This window comes from Tamandua tetradactyla, chromosome 6, assembly GCF_023851605.1.
Source record: "Tamandua tetradactyla isolate mTamTet1 chromosome 6, mTamTet1.pri, whole genome shotgun sequence".
Taxonomy (NCBI): domain Eukaryota; kingdom Metazoa; phylum Chordata; class Mammalia; order Pilosa; family Myrmecophagidae; genus Tamandua; species Tamandua tetradactyla.
The window spans coordinates 143,557,466-143,580,509 of record NC_135332.1 but is presented as its reverse complement, the minus strand read 5'-3'; the positions used below and the strand labels follow the sequence as shown (position 1 = coordinate 143,580,509).

At 34.2% G+C, this 23,044-nt stretch overlaps 1 protein-coding gene and 1 non-coding gene across 17 annotated transcripts in view; one reads left to right on the top strand and one right to left on the bottom strand.

Moving 5' to 3' along the window:
• VPS13B (vacuolar protein sorting 13 homolog B) overlaps window positions 1–23,044 on the bottom strand; it is a 1,000,970-nt gene that overhangs the window by 485,112 nt on the left and 492,814 nt on the right. For all 16 annotated transcript variants that reach the window (XR_013178353.1, XR_013178354.1, XR_013178355.1 and 13 more), the window contains one exon: window positions 20,483–20,717. Coding sequence is in view for 12 of the 16 variants with exons in the window: in XM_077167321.1 (XP_077023436.1) it covers window positions 20,483–20,717 (235 nt within the window). In the remaining 4 variants the exon portion in view is untranslated. The remainder of the gene's footprint in view (window positions 1–20,482; window positions 20,718–23,044) is intronic.
• On the top strand, window positions 17,948–18,054 carry LOC143689172 (U6 spliceosomal RNA). Its single transcript, XR_013178635.1, has one exon. It is a non-coding gene; the product is annotated as a U6 spliceosomal RNA (small nuclear RNA).

Below are 23,044 nucleotides of genomic sequence, written 5' to 3'. Positions count from 1 at the left end.
ACTACAGGGTAACCTGTAAGTACTTGAGCCCAATCACCTTATGAACATCGATGTGACAAATGAGGAAAGAATGTTGATTAATGTTGGAAGTACTTTTCCTCTATTTTCTTTACCGCCAAAACCTTAGCCACTGAATATTAATTTTTTAGAAAGACAAAAGCACCTTCCACTTCTCCCTAATTTTTTTTTATTTTCTATAATCAGATCCCACTATGACTGAAGCAGGTTTTGATTTCAAATATGAATTATATAACAAGGACTATTTTACCACTTATTGCGAGGATGACACTTTGGAGAGATTTAGATTATATTCTATACATATAAATGAGCCGAAATTATTAGCACTGTTTCTCCAAGCCAGTTATCACTTAACTGGATGTTAAGATAAAGGATTCTTTAATTTTAAGTGATTATAAGTACTTTCAAGGAGTTGAGGCACTAAAAATGATATAATGCTTAATCAATTTTCCTGCCAAGAAGAATAGCTGAAAAGCCTAGATAAAAGAGAAATGAAAATGAGTAATTTATAGTTTAATTTTTTCTATAACCAAAATTTTACATTTGGAACAAAATAATATTTTGTTTTAGGAAATATGAAATACATTGCATATAATCATGATAATGAAAATTATGGATAATTTATTTCAAAATTGTGAAAGATTTTCTTCATATCTAGAAACCCAAGAATTCATTTCTAAAACAACTAAGTTACTTCCAAAAGCTATGACTGGTCGAATAATAACTTAATCATCAAAAATTCATTATTATATTAAAGAAATACAAGGCTGGGTTTTTATTGTTTGTTCGACCTCTAAAACATGATTCCAAATCTGAAAAACAAAAAAACACAAGAATCATTGCTTTTAAAACAAGAAGGGACTTCAAAGAACAGCTCTGTCTTCCAGGCAATTAAGGTATTAGAAGCCACTTTACAGTGTTGAAAGAAATGTGAATATTAGAACAATATTTAACTTAGTCAGTGTCAGTGTCTTTGGGTTGTCAGAAGAAATGTTATAATTACAAATGTTTTTGAAAATAACATCACTAATAGCACACTCCCACCTAGCCTAAATTATTATTTGAAAACACCTACATAGTAAGAAAACATAATCATAAAATACTTGTTGGGATTCACACCCCAGTAATATGATATAGGGGTTATAACTTAGAAAAGAATATGCGGAGCCTTTTAAATATCCTTATTTAAAAATATGTTTATTGCTTCCTAACTTATTTACTTTTTATTTTTAGATTTTTCTAAAATGATTGAGAGCTACTTGCCCTTTTATTAACAACTATTTAATTGGTATAAATCTTATAAAGAACATATTCTCAAAAACTTTAATAAAATATACAAAGGATGCTTAAGATACTACATCTTTCCAAAAAAATTCAGCTTTATAAATTATATTTATTAAAAAGAAAATAAAGACATAAAACTTTGCAAGAAAGGTTCCACATTTTAAGATGTAATCCTTTTACTTAATGTCACAAAGTGAACTCAGCAATTCGTCAATCTGAGTTAAAGCTATTAATTTACCAACACTTCTAAAAATCAACTGCTTACTGTAGTTGAATGAATATCAAAATTAACTAATGAGGGTGGGCCATGGTGGCTCAGCAGGCAGAGTTCTCGCCTGCCATGCCAAAGACCCGGGTTCGATTCCTGGTGCCTGCCCATGCAAGAAAAAAAATTAACTAATGATATAAAAGCTTCACAATGTCTAACTTCTAATAAATGAGAAATCTATAGGATTAAGATTTCTTAAAAATTTAAACATTTGTATATTATTTTATATTATCGAAAGACTACACTAATTTAATTATACTTATAGATTGCTTTAATGAGTAAAGGAGTCAGGATATTACAATACTGTCTGGTATAGTAAATAGCCTTGATTTGCAGTTCAAACTGGGTAAGACTCCTAGATCTACCTGTGTCTCACTATAAGGAAGAAATGCATATTCCCAATCTTCTGCTTTCCCCTAGAAGTTTTTAGCCATTTCAGTCCTTTTCTGTCAACATGAATTGTTTGGAATATTTCATAATGGCGTAAGAATCAACTTAATGACATAAGAAAGAAGTAGGAGTAAAGAATAGAGTAAAAGGTAAAAAGTTAAGCCTCCATGAACTTCACTTATTTCACTATTTGGGAAGTTCATAGACAGATAGTAACAGGGCTCTTCCAGTCCTAGAAACAATTCCAAATTCTAAATGAAGGAGTTAGAATTAATGAATTTTAATTCGTACCCCATACAAAAGAGGACAAGATGGAAAGAAACCTGAGCTCTGATTAGCCGTGAAATTAGGAATAGAGCAAATTTTTTGTATCAAAGAGTCCTATGCTGTATCTTTAAGTTTACAAAAGCTGCCAGAATGCAATATACCAGAAATGGAATGGCTTTTAAAAAGGGGAATTTATTAAGTTGCAAGTTTACAGTCCTAAGGCCGTGAAAATGTCCAAACTAAGGCACCCAGGGAAAGACATCTTGATTCAAGAAAGGCCAATAGGTCCAGAACACCTCTGTCAGCTGTAAAGGCACATGGCAACATCTGCTAGCTTTCTCTCCTCATGTTGTGAGGCTTTCCCAGGGGTGACCTCCTTCCACATTTCCAAAGGTCTCTGATTGTGTGGCCTATGTTGGTTCTGCGGGCTGTGTCAACACTAAGTTTTTCCCAAAATGGTTTTCTTTAAGAGCTCCAGTAAGCAAGCCCACCTTGAAAGGGTGGAAACACATCTCCATGGAAATCACTGAATCAAAAGTTAATATCCACAATTGGGTGAATCACATCTCCATGGAAACAATAAAAAAGATCCCACCCAGCCATACTAACAAGGATTAAAGAGCTTGGCTTTTCTGGGGGTACACAATAGATTCAAACTGGAACACTGTAAGACAAAATTCTATCAGAGTCACATTGTGGACATATAAAAAAGGAATAAAGAAGCCAGGTATAAAGTAAATTTATAGATTTATAAATCATCAGTGAAAAGGTGCTAAAATAAATGTATAGCCATGGAAGCTGTAGTTATGAATACCTATATTCAAGAAAAGAGTAGAGGAAAAAGATTCACAAGGACATTCAGAAGGAGTAGCCCAGAACCATAAAAAACAAACCAAAATAGAATGGTTTTTCAGAAGTTACGGTAGAATTTCAAGAATGAAATGTCATGGTTGAAAAAGTTTCCATTGGATTTGGCAACTAAGAGGTTTGTTGATTAAAGAAAGAAATTTGAGCTTTTGTATGCTCAAAAGGGGGTTAGATAAAGAGCTATATCTGATGAAGCAAGATCTTTAAAAAGCACAGTGCATATCATATAGTAGGTTCTCAAAAAATTAGTCTTATGAATGACTGAACATGTGAAGTAAGAATCAATAGGCAAAAATATTTATAGGAAATAGGTCCTACGCACTGGCAGCAGATTAAGGATTAATTCCATAATGTAAATTCATTTGTTCAACTAATATTTACTGATTAAAAACAGTGTTAAGCATTATTCTAGGATCTAGATACAGAGCAATGAAAAATACAAAATCACTGCTTTCCTGGAGTTTGTATTCTATTGGCGGAAAGGCAGATAATATATTAATGATCAGTAGTATGTTGGATGGTGGTAAGTGGTCTGAAGAACAATTAAGTAGAGTAAGGGGATGAAGCTGATGGTGGTGCTATTTGAAAATAGGACAATCCAGGAAGACCTCTCTAATAAAGTGATAGTCTACAGAGAAAACTACAAAAAATTACCAAAAGAAATTACTGAAGACCTAAATAAATGGAAGGGCATACTGTGCTCATGGATTGGAGACTAATGGTTTAGACGTCAATTCTACCCAAATTGATTAATAGATTCAATGCAATACTAATTAAAATCCCAAAAACTTACTTTGCAGAAATAGAAAAAACCAATAACCAAATTTATTTAGAAGGAAAGTGTACCCCAAATAACTAAAAATATCTTGAGAAAGAAAAATGAAGTGGGAGGTCTGACACTATCTGACTTTAAAGCAATTATGAAGCTTTGAACAGCGATTGAACAGCATGATACTGCCATAAAGATATATATACTGACCAATGAAATCAAACAGAGTGTTCAGAAATAGACCCTCACATCTATGGACAAGTGATCTTTGATAAGGCACTCAAGCCAATACACCTGGAACAGAGCAGCTTCTTCAATAAATGCTGCTTAGAGAACTGGATATCACACGCAAAAGAATTAAAGAGGATCCATCTTATACCATATACAAAAATTAATTCAAAATGGATCAAAGACATAAACATTAGAGCTAAGAACATAAAACTTTTAGAAATAAATGTAGAGAAATGTCTTATAAAACTTGTAATACGAGGTGGTTTCCTAGACCTTATACCCAAAGCATAAGCATTGAAGAAAGAGATAAATTGGAACTCTTCAAAATTAAACCCTTTTGTGCATCAAAGAACTTTGTCAAGAATGTAAAAAGGTAGCTTGTGCAACAGGAAACAATAATTGGAAACCACATATCAGATAAGTGTTTAGTATCCAGAATATATAGAGATTCTCCAACTTGACAACAAAAAGACAAACAACCCAATTAAAAAATATGGTGGCTCAGTAGGCAGAGTTATTGCCTGTCATGCCGGAGACCCAGATTCAATTTCAGGTGCCTACCCACGCAAAAAAAAAAAAAAAAAAAGGGCAAAAGATATGAACAGACACTTCACAGAAGAGGAAATACAAATGACTAAATGGCACGTGAAAAGATGCTAAACTTCACTGGCTATTAGGGAAATGCAAATCAAAACCACAATGAGATATGATCTGACATCCACAGAATGGCCATAATAAAAAAAAAAACAGAAAATGACAAGTGCTGGAGAGGATGTGGAGAAAGAGGCACACATCCACTGTTGGTGGGCATGGAAAATGGTCTAACCACTCAGAAAGGCACTCTGGCAGTTCCTCAGGAAGCTAAGACTAGAATTGCCATATGATCCAGCAATACCATTACTAGGTATATATTCAGAGGACCTGAGAGCAAGGACACAAATGGACATTTCACAACAACACTTACAGCAGCATTATTTATGATTGCCAAGAGGTGGAAACATCCCAAATGTCGATCAACGGAGGAGTGCCTTAAACAAGCTGCAGTATATACATATGATGCAATATTATGCAGCTGTAAGACAGGATAATACTATGAAGCGTATAACAACAAGGATGAAAGTTGAAAACATTATACTGAGTTAAATTAGCCAGAAACAAAAGGACAAATACTGTATAGTCTCACTAATATGAATTAACATTAATGATTGAACTTTGAGAATTGAAGCTAAGAATACAGGTTATCAGGACATAGAAAAAGGGTAGAGATTGGGCAATTGGTGCTTTAAGAATACAGGTTATGCAACAGGACTGACTGTAAAACTTCAAAAATGGATAGCACAATACTACCAGATTGTAGCACACTAATACATGTACACTGAATGAAGCTGACTGTGAGTATGAATAAGAGAGAAGGGCTGGGGACATGGGAGAAACCAGAAGGAAAGACAGAGAATAAAGACTGAAACAGTATAGTTAAGGAATGCCTAGAGAGGACAATGATGGTGATTAAATGTACCAATAAAAAGGTACTATTGCAAGAGGGAGAACAAATGAATGTCAACATTGCAGGGTGCTAAAAATAGATGGTATACAGGAAAACGTACAATAAATGCAAACGAGGGTCTATAGTTAACAGTAGCATTTGTAATACGTTTCCATTGAATGTAACAAAGGAATTATGCCAAAACTAAACATCAACAGGTGGGAGGCATGGGGTAGGTAGGGATTCTTTGTGGGAGAAAAGAAAATGTCTTCATATAGATCGTGGTGGTAAAGGCCTGTCTATACACTTAGGTTGGATAGTATAATGTGTGAATAAAACTATTTAAAAATGAACAGAGAGAAACAAGTGTTAGAGAAAATGAGGAGAAAGAGGTGTACTATTCACTGTTGGTAGGGAAACTGAGAGGTGCAGCCCCTTGAAGGGCAGTGAGGTGGTTCCACAGGACATTAGGAGTGGGGCTATCATATGATCCTGAAATCTGGTCTCTCAATGTATACCTGCAGGAACTGAGGGTGGGGAAAGGAATGGACACTTGCACACCGGTGTTTATAATAGCAGTGTGCCTGATCCACAATGAATGGAGGTGACCTAAGGGTACAATGACTAAAGAATGGAAGGGGGAAATGTGGTGTTTACATACAATGGACTACTGAGCAGCCACAAGAAGGAATGAAGTTGTGAGGCATGCAACTAGGTGTATGAACCTTAAGGACTGCAGGCTGAATGAAATGTCAGGAACCAAAAGACAAATATTATCATGCCTCAATCATGTGGACTAACTATAATATAAAACTCAGTGAACTGAAGTCGACAGCATGGGTTACCAGGCTGGGGCCTATTGTAAAGGGTCCTAGATTTTATGCTTTTACAGCAGTCACATATATTCAGGAGTTTTAACTGTTATTTCTAAATTCTGAGATACTGAGCTGTTTGTTTATAACCTGGTCAATGCCAGAAACTTCTGGTATTTATGTGATACCTGAGACACAGAGTTAGAGTTCTGAAGCTATGAAGGTCAGCAGTACCCCATATGGGAACTGTTTAAAAAGTAGCCTTGATTCTCAAAGATGATTGTATAAAGACAACTTTTATAAAATGTTACTGTGGGATTGTGAAACTTTGTGTCTGTTGCTCCTTTTTCCAGTTTATGGACAGATGGGTAAAAAAAAAAAACGGAAAAAGAATAAATAGATAATAGGGGGACAAAGGGTAAAATAAAATGAGTAGATGGAAATACCAGTGGTGAATGAGAAGGAGGAGCAAGGTGTATGTATGCATGAGTTTTTTATTTTTTCTTTTTATTTGTTTTTCTGGAGTGATGCAAATATTCTAAAAAATCATCATGGTGCTGAATACACAACTATGTGATGATTTTGTGAGCCACTGATTGTATACCATGTATAGAATGTATGTATGTAAAGATTTATCAATAAAATACATATTTTTGGAAAGTGACATTCTGTAGAGAAATAACCCTGAAGTTATTTGGAAGAAACAGTTCTAGAAAAAGAGGAAAAGTACAAAGACCCTGTGCTGGAAGTATGTTTGGGTGGGAAATTATCAATTATTTCATTAAAGACATATGGAGATTAACTATTGAGAATGAGTACGGAAAACAGTTAAGATTGGCTTGATGAAAGTAGAGAAAGTTTGTAATAGTTATTGTAAGAAATGGAAAGACATTAAAAGAGTTGCAGAGACAAAATTATCAGTATGGACCAGAAGTAATATTTTCCCAACTACTGTTAGGAAAAGCAACAAAGATGTCATGTAGTTGGAATGATCCAAGGTTGGAATTCATGCAAAGAAAGTAATAATCTGAGAGAATATGTTGCTATATATTTGTTTTATTTATTTTACATAGTACATGTACTAGACAGTGTATAAAGGTGATTATGACACTCATAATCATATTCTATAAAAACAGTCACAGATAATTCTTTTGGAATAAGTCACCATGCACTTAGTTTGCCTTAGCCAAACTAAGGAGATTAACAAAATCAACCAGGTCCAGGCTAAAATACGAAGAAAGCTGGTAGACTATAAAATGGCTTAGCAAAAGAAGGGTAGTCAGGTGAGACAACTGGCTAAGGCTGAGGGAGGAAGTTGACTAATAAATCCTCTTTGCCAAAATAAATCATAAAGCTAGACAAACTGACCAAAACACTGGATTGGGACATACGGGCTGACGATGGCTATGGGGACAATGACACCTTAGGTTCTACAAAGTCTACTTTGCTAGATAACCTTATAATGGTCTGCTCTGAGGAATCAGCCATCCCATCTCCAGTCTGCCCAGGAAAATCATCCACGCATCCTCCACCTTAACCCTGCTATGCCTGATAAATCTGTAACTGTCTCCCCTAAGGAACAGTCCTTATACCTACCTGTGAAGAGATTAACCATATTTCCCCAGATGAAAATGTGATGGAAGGCCTTGAAGTAGCTGGCTTGCAAGACTCTGCTAATTCCTCTTATGACTCATCCCCCACAGCACCTCTTTTATTCGAGACCTATAATGAGACTGAAGTTCCAACAGACCCTGATAGGCTAGGTAAGTGGGACTCGAAAGAAGGTACTACAAAAGAACTGCATGATTTTAACAATTTATATAGGCAGAAATCTGGGGAATATGTATAGGAATGGACATTCAGGATGTGAGATGATGGTGGAAGGAACATAAAGTTGGATCAAGCTGAATTTATTGATATGGTGAGATGATGATAGAAGGAATATAAAGTTGGATCAGGTTCAATTTAGTGATATGGGTCCACCAAGCAGAAACTCTGGAGTCAATGTTAGAGCTCAAGGGCTCTAATAGTTTTTTTGTTTGGTTGGCTGAAACATGGACCAAAAGGTACCTACATTATCTGAAGCTGAAATGCCAGACCTGCCCTGGCATTATGTATGAAAGGATCCAAAGAATTAGAGAGTTTAGAATGTTAGAGTGGATAACATGTAAGACCTCCATACCTACCCCAGGAATGTCCAGTGGACATACTTTTCACCAGGACTGTAAGGAATAAATTTGTAAGAGCAATTTCATCATCCCTGGAGAACCCAAGAGTTGCCCCTCTCTGCAGGCCAGATATCACTGTGGGAACTGCTGCGACAAAACTTGGATTCTTAAACAAAATGGAGATAATCAGATTCCAGGGTAGGTAGAAACCAAGTGTCGCCAAAGACAAGGTGGATGTGGTGCCTATAAAGGAAAGTAGAATCAAAGCAGCAGTCAGAATAGTTTGACTACCAGAGACTTACGGCATTGGCTAGATGATCATGTGGAACCTAGAAGTGAAACACATGGGCGGTCTACTAAATTCTTACTTGATCTGTATAAACAGATTCATCCCTCAATGAATTCCCTGGCTTGAGTCAGTTCACATTCTCAGAACCCTTTGAAAGAAGGTCAGGTCCCCTTGGAAAGGGACCTTCTATGCTGGCAAAAATTTATACTGTTAATCTTCCTCCCAGTCTTCCCCAAAGGGATCTATGGCCTTTTACCAAGGTGACTGTGCACTAGGGAAAAGGAAATGATCAGACATTTCCAGGATAACTGGACACTGGCTCTGAACTGACATTAATTCCAGGAGACTCAAAACATCACTGTTTGGGTATTAGAGTAGGTTCTTATGGAAGTCAAATGATCAATGGAGTTTTAGTTCAGATCCATTTCACCATGGATCCAGCAGGTTTCCAGACCCTACCGAGGTTATTCCCCAAGTTCCAGAATGAATAATTGGAAGAGAGATACTGGCAGAATGCCCACCTTGGTCCCATGACCTGTGGAGTGGGGGCTATTATAGAAGCAAAGGCCAAGTGGAAGCCATTAGAACTGCTTCTATCTAGCAAAATAGTAAACCAAAAGCAACACCACATTCCTGGAGGAATTGCCGAGATAAGTGCCACCATCAAGGACTTGAAGGATGCAAGGGTGGTGTGCGGGTTTGAAAGGATTTAGGCACCCTAGAAAAGCCATGCCTTAATCCTAATCTAATTTTGTAAAGGCAGCTGTTCCTTTTAAACCCTATTTCAGTCCTGTATGTTGGAAATCTTTTGATTCAATCATTTCCATGGAGACGTGACATACCCAATTGTGGGTATTAACCTTAGATTAGATGGATATGTGACTCCACCCATTCCAGGTGGGTCTTGATTAGTTTACCAGAGTCCTTTAAAAGAGGAAACATTTTGGAGAGAGTCCCTTTTTAGGGCCATGTGAACCATGAGAGCCCACACAGCCAGAGACCTTTGGAGATAAAGAAGGAATATGCCCCTGGGGAAGCTTCATGAAGCAAGGAACGCAGAGAGCAAGCTAGCAGACATCTCCATGTTTACCATGTACCTTTCCAGTTGAGAGAGAAACCCTGAATTCCATCTTCCTTTCTTGAATGAAGGTAAACTCTTGTTGGTGCCTTAATTTAGACATTTTTATAGACTTGCTTTAATTGGGACATTTTCTCGGCCTTAGAACTGTAAAACTACAACTTAATAAATTCTCCCTTTTAAAAGCCTTTCCATTTCTGATAATACTGCATTCCAGCAGCTTGCAAACTAGAACAGGTGGTAACCCGTACAACATCCCCATTCAGCTGTCCTAGTTGGAGACTGTGAAGAATGCAGACGGATCTTAGAGGTTGACAGCGGATTATCAAATACTTAATCAGGTAGTGTCTTCAACTGCAGCTGCTATTCCAGATGGAGTATCACTGCTTGAGCAAATCAACAGATCTCTGATACCTGGTGTGTAGCTAATGACCTGGAAAATGCTTTTCTCTTGATACATGTTAATAAAGACCATAAGAAACAGTTTGCTTTTAGCTGGCAAGGCCAGCAATAAACATTCACTCTCCTACATCAGGGCTATATCAACTCTCCAACCCTATGTCATAATCTAGTCCACAGGGATCCTGATCACCCTGTTACACAAGACATCACACTCAATTATAAACTATAATATCGTCCATACAAATACACATATTCAAGAGTTCATAGCACCATTATTCATAATAGTAAAAAACAGGTAACAATTCAAGTATATTTCAACTGGTAAACAGATAAATAAAATCTGGTATAGAAATACAATGGAATGCTACTCAGCAATAAGGAGGAGCCAACTCCTAATACATGCTGTATCACAGATGAACCTCAAGAATGGTTATAGTAAGTGAAAGAATCCAAATTTACAGAGACAAAAAAGCAGAACAGTGGGTGCTTAGGAAGCAGGGATTAATTGCAAATGGACATGATGTAACTTTTTGGTGATGGAAATGTTTAAAATGGTATTGTGGAACTGGTGGGCTTAACTTCACAAATTTACTAACAATTATTGAATTAAAATAATTTCACTAAAAATGGGTATATTATCTATTACAATAAAGGTGTTGAAAAGGGAAAAAAAGAATGGAAGTCCTCCTCAGAATTAACTAGCCTAATTATACATTCAGTCCGAATATGAAATACAGATAGAAATGTCTAGAAGTAGCAACTTTAGCAGCAGGCTAGGAGGCACTGCCCAAAAAACAAAGCCAAAGAGGAGAAAAGTTGAAATTCAAGCACCAGAGTCAATAGAGTAAAAAATAGTAAGGCTAGCTTTTGATTAGGTGAGCAGAACTGCTATGAGGTCACAAAAGCTGCTGTTATATCCCTGTCTACATTCCATCCTCTGATACACTTTTGCCACTAACCCAACCTCTGATGCTTCCTTGTTAACCCTCAGGTCCTTATATTGAACCACCATTTCCAAAGATAACTTGACACTCTCTCTTTCTTATAACCTGAAAAAAACATGATTTACATATAAATCATGTAATACAAATATGAATGAGGTAATACATATTAAATCCTTATTTTAAAATGGAAATGGATTTAAAAGTCTATATGAAATAGCATTAATTTTACATAATAAACAAACACACATATGACAACAAAACTGAATACACAAAAACTGGGAGGAAATAAATTAAAAACAAATATAAACCAAAATGTTAATAGTAAATATCATTAAAAGTGATTTATATTTTCCTCTTGCTTTCCAAATTTTCTTTAATGAGAATGTTACCTTTATAAACATTTAAAAAACACATTTTTTAGGTCTTACCGCAATGTCAGAACAATAACAACTCTGAAACTCTCCTCTAAGTTTCCTCTTCTTCTATAAGTGATCACATTTACATACATGGTTTAAGGACTAAAAAATTTTTTAAAACAGAAACTAGAAAAAATCTCATTACAATACATAACCATCTTGATTAGAAGTAGAAACTGTGAATATCAAACTATGATATAAAAGCAATCTAAAATGGAAGAATACATATAAACCACTAAGGTGAGTCAGAATTACAAGAAAAAATTACCCTCATATTTTTCATAGCTGAAAAGCAATTTTCGCATCAGTTTCTATAAAAACTCACCAAATCTAACAACAGCAGAGTTTCAATTTATAAATGATCTCAATATTCCATTTCTGTCAAAATATTTTATTCAAGTCACAGGCAACTCTTTCAAAGAAGAAAAAACAAACCTCTGTTAGACACAGTGTAGAAACCCATCTGCACAGAGGTGTTAGCTGGATGGAGCAAATTACATCTGCAAGCCTCACTGCAAATGCTCCCTAATGAAACTCAATATGTTGATTTTGACCCAAACACCCTCCTAATATTGGATCTGGCTACACTGGAGATCATCTACTCCTTTCTATGGCAATTGGAATCAGATGACACATTACACAAACAATCCCTCATTCTGAACTTTAAAAAGTCCAAGTTCAATATAGACAGAGCCTCAAATCTATAATGAGAATCCTTTGTATTCATCCTTATTGACCACCTTTGTAATGTGGTTTTTTTTTCTGTTTTTCACTTCATAATGACCAGGAATTTTGTTTCAACTATTTATTGTTTGCAAATCTGAAGACAAGCTAGAAGTCGATCGTTTTGTTTTTTAAGTTTTTTTGCCCTTCCTGTAACCAAAAACTATTTACTAGTCTAAAATTTATTACCTCATTTACTCAACAAGTATTTAGTAGTCTCCTGTTCTATGCCATGTCTTGTGCTAAGTGATGGGAATAGTTCAGAGAACAAGACATGGTTTCTACTCTCTTCACCCTACAAGGGGTATCAGATGGTAAGCCAAAAAAAAAAAAAATTAAAATTGGGATAAAGGTTATATAAGTGATGAGTGAGGTGCAATGACAGCAGAACACAGGGATCTAATAAGTGAAATACACTGAAAGCTAAAGGCTGTGATAGAGAAGGAAGCCTGTGAAAAATGTCAGGAAGGAGGAAGTTGTGTTTGAGCACATGTTGGTAGGATAGATCTGTATTTATTCAAAGAAAACAGAAAAGACTACTGGGGCTTGGGTAGGGAAATAGCTAGCAGTGGAGAAAGTAGCAGAAAATAAGACTGGAGATGTGGCCAGGTGGTCATGCCAAGGATTTTTAAATTTACCCTAAATCTGATGGGAAGCCATTAAAGAGATTTAAGATAAAAAAAAATATTAAATTACTTTACAAAACAAAGGGGGAGAAATTTGAAATTCCTTTCTTCAGGAGATGAAAGAGAGACAGAAAAGAAACAGAAAAAGAAACCCCTATGGCATACCAAAAATGGATCCTCTTTCATTCCTAATCATAACACTAACTATATGAACAACTATGCACATATCCAAGCTAGGAACCATAGAGTTATTCTCTGTATTTTCTTCTCCCTCACTATCCATAACTAATCTAGCCACGAAGTCTCGCCAGGTCTTTTTTTAACCTTTTAAATATTTCTCTATCCTGTCCCATTCTCTCCTTCCCTCTCACCACTGTTCTGGTCTGACACTCATGTTCCTTCTAGACAACTATAATAGCTAACTGTACTATTTAACTAGTTTCTTTGTTGCCAGTTAGCCTTTCCATTCCCTTCCTACAAATTTATCCTCTACATTTATCAAAAAGTGTTTACTGAATAAAAATGAGTTGAACATAGAATAACAGTATCAGAGAAACAGACTGGAAAGAGGCATAATAGGAAGGTGGTGTGGAGTAAGAAACATTCATTATCCAGTTGAACATTAAGGATCAAAAATGTTTACTACGTTCTGAAATCAGCAAAATACAGAAGAAATAAAAAGCATTATGAACCACAAAGGATTATCAACGCAGATAAGAGATATTACAAAATTTTTTAAAAATGGAAAGTTTATAGACAAAGAGCAAGTGACTCCGAAGAGCAATGAGGGAAGCTATGAATTCCCTAGACAGTTATACTTGAAAAATAATGACAGTGAAACCAGGAGAACTGGTTGAAAACTGGTAAAATGAGTAAATAGACTTATATATTCTATTTCCATCTATACACAGGTATAAAGGTAAAGGTAAAATAACTCTTTACAAGTATGCATCAAAGGGTTATAACTAACCATTTTTATAAACACCCTTCAAAAATGAAAGAGAATAAATTTCCGCTTCCTCATAAATTTAGGTCCTTAATTCCTAAAGAGAGTTTAACTCTCTTGAAATAGTCTCCTTTCCTCAGGATAGGGCTGACAAATGAGAGTTACCATATGGTTAAAAAATTGTTTCTATTTTATGTTTCAGCGTTGATTATATAGTGACTCTATATTCTCCTAGGGAGTATGAAAAAGAGACTTTGGAAGTTTCTATTTGATTCTACCTCTTTCCATCTGGTATGTGCATTTTTTTTTTTTTTTAGGTTCAAAATAAACTCAGTTGCTAACTCAGTTCTAGAAAAAAGTCACAGATTATAATAACAATCGATGCTTTAAACATGGAGACTTCTATGGTTCTTAAGCCATTCATATGTAGTTGAAAAACAAGATAAGAATAAAATAATTTATCATATTAAAATGACAAGCAGTAGAAGCTGGCAGGAGTTTTATAAGAGGGATTTTAAATGAGTATCAACGAAAAAAGAATGGTGGGATAGTATATATCAGTCCCCACCTCTTATAAAATCCCTCTTATAAATGAGAAAAAAAGGGCATAATATATTGTTATATCTTTAAAAACACATTGAGAAATTCTATTTTTGGCAACTTGGTATATTTAATGTTCTGAATGATCATTCTGCTAAAAACAAATAATGATTTTAAAAGCATTAGATATATTTATAAGATATATATATAACCTATACTTACAAAATTTATATACATAAATTATTATTTATAATGGCCTATGGAATTTATTTATTTATGAATATCTCCATAAATTCATTAATAAGCATCTCTAAAAAATAAGGGATATTAAAGCCAGGGATTGAGGGAAGCCAGGATCTCAGAGAGAAAAGCAGAGCAAAATCCCGAGGCATTTCAAAGATGGTAAAATCAAGCATTCTTGTTCACAACTTAAGCTGGGGTTCATGCACAGTACAGACAAAAGTAGGACATAAAGCTGGTACACAAATGCCTACACTCTTAATATTAAGGTAAATTAGAAATAAAACAGCTCAGGCCTCCCCTTCTCTACATGCCCTCTATCAGAAAACTGAACCTTGAAAAGAGAAAGGAGAAAAAAATTCAGAACCACAAGCCAGCTCTCATAAGAAGATGTAATCTGAGTTTTTATTATCTGAGTAGCAGAAAAACTTCTAATGAAGAATTTAGTTTCAAGTGGTACTAAACTGGTAATGATCTCAACCTGAGAGAAGTAAATGAAACCTGTTCAGGAAGAATCTGTGAAACTGGTATTTAAAAAATTTCTATGGAGACAGTTCCAAGGAAAATAACAAAGGCAGAATAAGGGAACAAAAGAACAAGGAACGGAAGGAAGAAAGAAAAAAATAAACACAAGGAATACAAGATTATTAAGAATACAATAGGCCAGAGTCACCAGGAATTAGACAATAATATAAAGGTTTATGTTTCAAGAAATAAAAGGAGGCCTTGAAAATGTGAATAAAAAGCAAGTGGTTTAGGGCAGTGCGATGGTGGCTCAGTGGAAGAGTTCTCGCCTGCCATGCTAGAAACCTGGGTTCGAGTCCCAGTGTATGCCCATGCAAAAAAACAAAACAAACAAACAGTTTAAAAGAATAATCAAATGAAAAGAAAATCACAATAAGTAAAATTAAAAATTCAATAAATAAAGGGCTATAAAGTTTAAAACCAGAAAACTTAATTTATGGTGTTGGAGTTATCAAGACAGGATTTGCTTCTGAAGAGGTAATAGTGACTGGCAGGGGACTAGAAGAAACTTCCTGGATGCAGAGAACATTCTTGATTTTGATTCAGGTGCTGAAAACATAGGGGGGTGTATTCTGTGAAACTGTAGCAAGCTATACAATTAGGAGCTGTGCATTCTTCTGTATGATATATTAGACTTCTATGAAAGTTTACTTAAAAAATTCAATGAACTTTAACAGCATCTTAGAACTGAAAACATAATTAATATACTGAAAGACCAACGTAAAAAAATTACCCAGCAAGTCAAAGACAAAAATTATGAAAGAGTAGAGAAGAGACAAGGAAAATAGAGTAAAGAAGTAAAAAAGTCTAACATATAAGGAGAGAAGTAGGCAGAGACAGTATCTTAAGAGTTAATGCCAGAGAACATGCAGAATTCATAAAAGACACTGTAGTGGATTAAATACTGACCCCCCCAAAATACATGTCCATGCATTAACCTCCAGAACCTGTGACAGTGATCTTATCTGGTAAAACAGTCCTTGCAGCTATAACTAAATTAAGGATCTCAAAATGAGCTCATCCTGGATTTAAGGTGGGCCCTAAATCCATGACAGGTATCCTTTAAGAAAAGGAGAGGACACAGAGACAAAGGGAGAAGAAGGAAATGTGAAGATGGAGGAGGCAGAGATTGGACTGATGTGTCTACAAGCCAAGGAACACTGAGGATTGGAAGCAACCACTGAAAGGTAGGAGAAAGGAATGAAACAGAGTCTCTCTCAGAGCTTCTGGAAGGAACAAAGTCTGCTATCACCTTCAGATTTCTGGCTTCCTTAACTGAGAGAAAAACTTTCTGTTGTTTTAAGCCACTCCATTTGTGGTAATTTGCTATGGCAGCTCTAGGAAAGTAATACAGGCCCCTGTAGTGAAAGTATAAAGCACAAAGACTGAGAAGATCTTCAAAGCTGCCAAAGAAAAAAGACAAAATACCTACAAGGAACCACAAACTGACAGCGGATCCCTCAAAAGAACGATGGAAAGCAGGAGTCAGCAAAATATCTTTAATGGGCTAGAAGAAAATCACTGCCAATGAAGAATTGCACACTCAGCAAAATATATTTCAAAAAAGAATGTGAGATAAGGACATTTTCAAACAAAACTGAAAGAGTTTGCTAACAGCAGATCATCACAAAAAGAAATTCTAAAGGACATACTTCAGGCAGAAAGAAAATGATCTGACATAGAAGAAAGGACTAAGTTCTGGGAAGGAATGACTAGTAAGGCACTAATATGGGGTTCAGCAAACTACTGTCAATGACCAAATCTGGCCCATGTTTTTGTAAATAAAAGCTCCAATGGGGTACAGTCATGCCCATTTATATGGTTTATGTTGGCTTTTTTTTTTTAAGATTTTATGTTCTTTATTCTTTAATGTAGTACATGATTACATTGTTTTTTTCATCATATAGTTGTACATTTATCAAAATTGACTTTTTTCTTTTTTGTGAAAAATAACATACATACAAAAAGCAGTAAATTTCAAAGCACATCACAACAAGTAGTTGTAGAAAAGATTTCAGAGTTTGTTATGGGTCACAGCTCCAGTTTCAGGTTTTTATTTCTAGCTGCTCTAAGATACTGGAAACTAAAAGAAATATTAATATGATTCAGCAATCACACTCATTTGTTAACCCTACCTTCTCTGTATAACTCCACTATCACCTTTGATCTTACTCCCACTTTTTAGGGGTATTTGGGCTACGTCTATTCTATATTTTTCATGTTGGAAGGGGCTGTCGATAATATTGGATAGAAGGATGGAACTAGTTGAAGCTCTGGAGAGGCTGGCCCTTCTGCATTTCAGGATTTACCTGGTCCAAGGACCCATCTGGAGTGTGTAGGTTTCCGGAAAATTACCCTAGTGCATGGAACCTTTGTAGAATCTCGTAAAATACGCTAGGTATTGTTTAGGATTGACAGGAATGGTTTTGGTTGGGGGTTGGCAAGCTATGATAGGGTTTATGGCTGCTTTTGTACTACAAAGCAGAGTTGAATAGAGGCAACAGAAACCATATGGCCAACAAAACTGAAAATATTTGTTCTCTGGCCCTTAACTGAAAAAATGTTCTGACCTCTGCCCTAGTTACAAATATGGAAAAATCTACTTTATAAAATAATAATTATACCTTATGAAGTATTAAAAATAAAATAGAATTAATATATGTGCTCATTTTGGGAGTACATATACTAAAATTGGAATGAAACAGAGAAGATTAGCATGGCCCCTATGCAAGGATGACACACAAATTCGTGAAGCATTCTATATTAAAAAAAAAAAAAAAAAGAACAAATGACAATAAAAACCTGTTAATCTGGAAAGTCTGACTGAATTAAAATGTTTTCAAACCTCCATATTTTTTAGGAGGAGGATACATAGATGGATTTACCATAGAATTTAACAGCTTAATACACATGTAAATATTTCTAGGACTGTAGTTTACTTTGTGTAATTATCCTAGAGTGTTAATTTCTAGGATAAAAAATTTTTTAAAAATAATAGTGTGGGAAAAGTTTCTAACATGACAAGAAAAAATGGAGTTAAACATATATATTATAAAAGACAACATTAAGAAAGTGAAAAGACAACCCACAGAATGAGTTTTTCACATCATCTGAGAAGTGTATAATATCCAGAGTACATAAAAAACTGTTTCCTCTGAACAATAAAAAGGTCAATACAATTAAAAAAAAAAAGGGCAACAGAATTAAATAGAAGAGGATATTCAAACAGCCAATAAGCACATGAAAACATTTTCAACATCATTAGAGAAATGGAAATCAAAACCCAATCAAAACTACACCCAATCAAAACTGCACCAACTACGAAAAAATGATCAAAAAGACAGACAATAATAAGTGGTGGTGAGAACATGGAGAAACCAGAACCCTCATATCACTTCAGGACTGAAAAAGTATACAGACATTTTGGAAAGCAACCTAGCAGTTTCTCAAACCTTAATCACAGAGTTACCATATTACTGAACAATTTCATTTCTAGGTATATACCCAAGAAAATGGATGTTCACACAAAAACCTGTACAATAATATACATACCAGCATTGTTCATAATAGCCAAAAAGTAGAAACAATACAAATGTCCTTCAACTGATGACTGGATAAATAATATGTAGTGCATGAAACAATGGAATATTATCTGGCCATAAAAAGAAATGAAATAAAGATATTTTTTGCTACAAAATGATTCAACCTTGAAAACACTGCAAATGAAAGAGGTCAGTAACAAATGTACATATACTGTATGATTCCATTTAAATGAAACATCTAAAATAGGAAAAACCCTTAAAGACGGTAAGTAGAAGAGTAGTTGCCACATGTTGGGGGAGAAAGGGGAGGGTAAATGGGGAATGACTGCTAATGTTATAGTATTTCTTTAGGGGATGATGAAAACGTTCTAAAATCGATAGTGGTGATGGTTGCTTGATTCTGTGAATATATAAAAATCACTAAATTGTACACTTTAAAAGGAAGAGTTTTATAACATGAATTATATATCAATAAAGTATTATAAAAATCAGTGAGTTTCAATTAAAAAAATCAAGGAACAGATTATTTTAGTCTTACAAAAATTATCCAGAATTTAAAAAAAAGAAATAAAAAAGGGGGAACACTACCTAACTCACTTTATGAAGCTAGTATATCCTTGGCATGCTATACAATAGCCATTTTAATAATGAATTCCCGAAACCAAAAGTGAATAACAGAAGATAGGTATGTCCAAGATGGCAGAGAAAGGATCCCTGCACCATGAAAAAAACACACAAGAAGAACTGTAAAAAACTCCTTCTAACCTTTAGAATTTTATCATTTTATATAATGTATTCATATTACTGATCACAACATTAATTTCTAACAGTTAAAATGATGCTTAACTTCTGATATATCCAAGAAAACAAAATCGCACAATGGAAAGTTCAGTACAGAGAAAAGAAGAGAGAAATCAACATCAAAGTCAAAGTAAAAAATTATACATGGTATCTGCTTTTCAATAACAGTACTGCAGTAATGTGAGTGATATTAAGACCCATACATACACTTACATTCTAATAATATGAACAAGGTGTTGACCTGCTTAGTACTGTCAAATACATGAAACTTGTTAGTAAAATATAGATCTACATTATTTACTTTCTAACTAAAAACTATTCTAGGTTCACATTCTGTTTGAAATGAATATGTCAAAGTTCAGAGGGGTATGAATTTGTAACTGAAAACACTGCAGTTAAAAAATCAAGTATTTACTGAAGAAAGAGTTATGGTCACAATTATCACACAATTATTCGCTTTGTTTAAATAAATGAGAAATCTAAGACCAAATTATATTTGATGTAAATAATATATTCATATAGAACAGTCAAGTGGCTTAAATTAAGATCAATCTACTTATTATTCTGAGTTCAGCTTTATGCCAACATCCAACACCAACTCTCATCCCTAGTTATTTTTTTCTATGTTTAGCATTTCAATGATTATATTATATTGTACATGATCTTCTGTAGACAACTTACATAATTTTATATATAATTAGAAGGTATGGAGTCAATAAATGGCATCATTTTATTCATTTACTTTGGACAGGAAAATATTCCCATGACAAGACTGTTTTACATATGTACTGGAATTTTTTTTTAAAACTAAAAATATCAGTATATAACCATAGAAAGAATATTCAAAATTTACCTTCTTCAATGATGGGTCGTGGGATTACAAATGGAATCTCCTGCAGAGACTCCATGTATTTATGACCAGCACTAATAATCTTTATTTGAGGCAAACAGAGGACAAGGGTTCCAGGCATGGTGGTCTGTCCATGGTACCAACTTCTTACTGTTCCAGCAATGTCACCAGATAAAATTGTACTTGGGGAAGGCAGACTATCATTGGGAATGAACACACAACAAGACTGTACTTCAAGCTAAAAAACAAAAACAGAATTAAAATATCTAAATCAGATTAATTTGGAAAAAAACAAAAACCCTCAAATATTTAATACCATTACCAGAATAAATGAGCAATTCAAAGAAGAAAAATGTCCCATATTTATGTTTTTATAACTTGCTTTTATTAAAGAACCCAACAAATACTTGAAAAGTGTTCTTTCTTGCTATAAAATTGATCAGAAAGGCACATCTCATACATGAGATGTAAATATATCTGCCTTTCCACAGTTCTTTCCAAGAAACATGATAGAGTTAGAAAATGTGCTGGCAAAAAAAAAAAAGGTGAGAAAATCTTCCTTCCTTTACAGCTCATTAGATTTTGTTAACAACCAGCTAAGGACTTAGAAACTACTAACATATTATTACTCTTACTTTCATAAAAAATAATAACACTAAAAATTCTATTTCTATGTGAATTTGGCCTTTCCTTTTTTACTATACAAACTAAAATATAAAGGAAAAACATTCAGGTTATGTCCCTAGACAACCATTAAAGAACATGGTTATATCACATACTTCTCTTTTTTTATATGCATGTGTACAAAGAGTCAAGTATATATACATACATTTGACATTTATTATATACAAACAGATACATGAGAATGAAGAAAATTCAGAATTTAAAAATCAGAATTATTCTTTGTTTTTTATCCCCCTTCAAACTATTACCTCTTAGAGTTACTTATGTTACCATGGAAATTCATCCCATGTTTGTCAGGCCCTTAGTTAAAATAACATTGAGTAAACCCAAACCAAAATCTGAATTCCTCATGAATTCTTAAATCATATAGTAAATTAAAATCTATTAGTCTTAGTTGGCTCTAACAAAGTAATAATCTGTACCTGATTATCAAATTGTCCCAATAGCCTAGCATACTAGAATTACTTGTTAATAATAGAACATATGACTTGTTAAATTACTGCAAAATATGCGGCATACAAAGGTGTTATCTGAAGGTGTGCTTCCTGGATATTCTAGGAATTTGCATTAGCAAAGAGATTATATTTCATAAAAGATAAATAAGGATACAGTAATACCCTTTCTCTTGGGATTGATATATTCCTAAGCACGAAATAATGATATGTAACAGGCTTGGAATTCCTGGACACAATAAATAATTTGCCAGTCTGATAAATAAAGCACAAATTTTAATCTTTTTTCAATGTTTCCTGTGCACAGACAAACTGACAAATTTAATGAAGATAAAAATAAGTAAGATTTTACAAAACTACATGTATTAGTTCATGAAGTATGAGCTCATTCTTTAGTATTAGAATTATCTCAGCTGCAAGATAAAATTATGCATGTGTTAAGTAGTTGATTTAAGATCTCACAACATATTTGTACTGAAATGGAAGTCTATATTTAGTCTCAGATACATTACATTTACTTTTTAAACACAAACATTAGTGACATTTGATCACACAATTCAAAACAGCACGTTATGAGCATATTCTGTATTAGTTACGGCAATAAGGTATTACAATAAAGAGTTAGTAATGAACACTTCAAATAGGTATTACTGCTATCTTGAAAATGTCTCAAAAATGTGAGGTAATTATTTAATATGCTGCCATATGTAGGCAAATATACCCTGAGAAACAAATTTAAATTGTCATACAGTTGCCAAAATCACAATATATTTCAAAATTCCACTATATCAGAACTAAATCATTTTATCAAAATTTAAACAACCTGAACAATGCATACAGAATTGACAGCTTCAGATACGTAACAACTCTAAAAGATAAATAAACTTTTAAAATATGAAATATGTTGTGGGAATTTCTTTAATGATAAGACTATACATAATCCAAATAGCTTAAAATTATTACAATGTTACACCAATTACATATACTAAAGCTATCACATAAATCTATTTACACTTTTAAAATAACTGTTAAAATATTTCTAAAATTGTGATTTTAATGTAAAATGTTGAGTGATTTATGTAACTGAATATAAATCTGTAGCAGTAAATTTTGCATTAATGTAAGGACCTGACAATCCAAGGGAAAGAAAATGAAGTAATCTGCCAGTAAGAAGTCCTCAAGCTGGGGGTCAGATCATGTTCATGGAAACCATCTGGTTGGGACCCTCTGAGCCACACCAAACACAAATGATCTTTTAAAAAAAATATCCTATTCATTAATGCATCACAGCTGCACTGAGTGTTACTTCATTTTTCCATAGCAACATCCTTTCTGTTTCAAGGATCTCATTTCAGTTTTGGTAGCAACGTGTTCTTTTGCCAATATTGAACACATTCATGTGTTAAAGTGAAGGGATTATTACAAATTC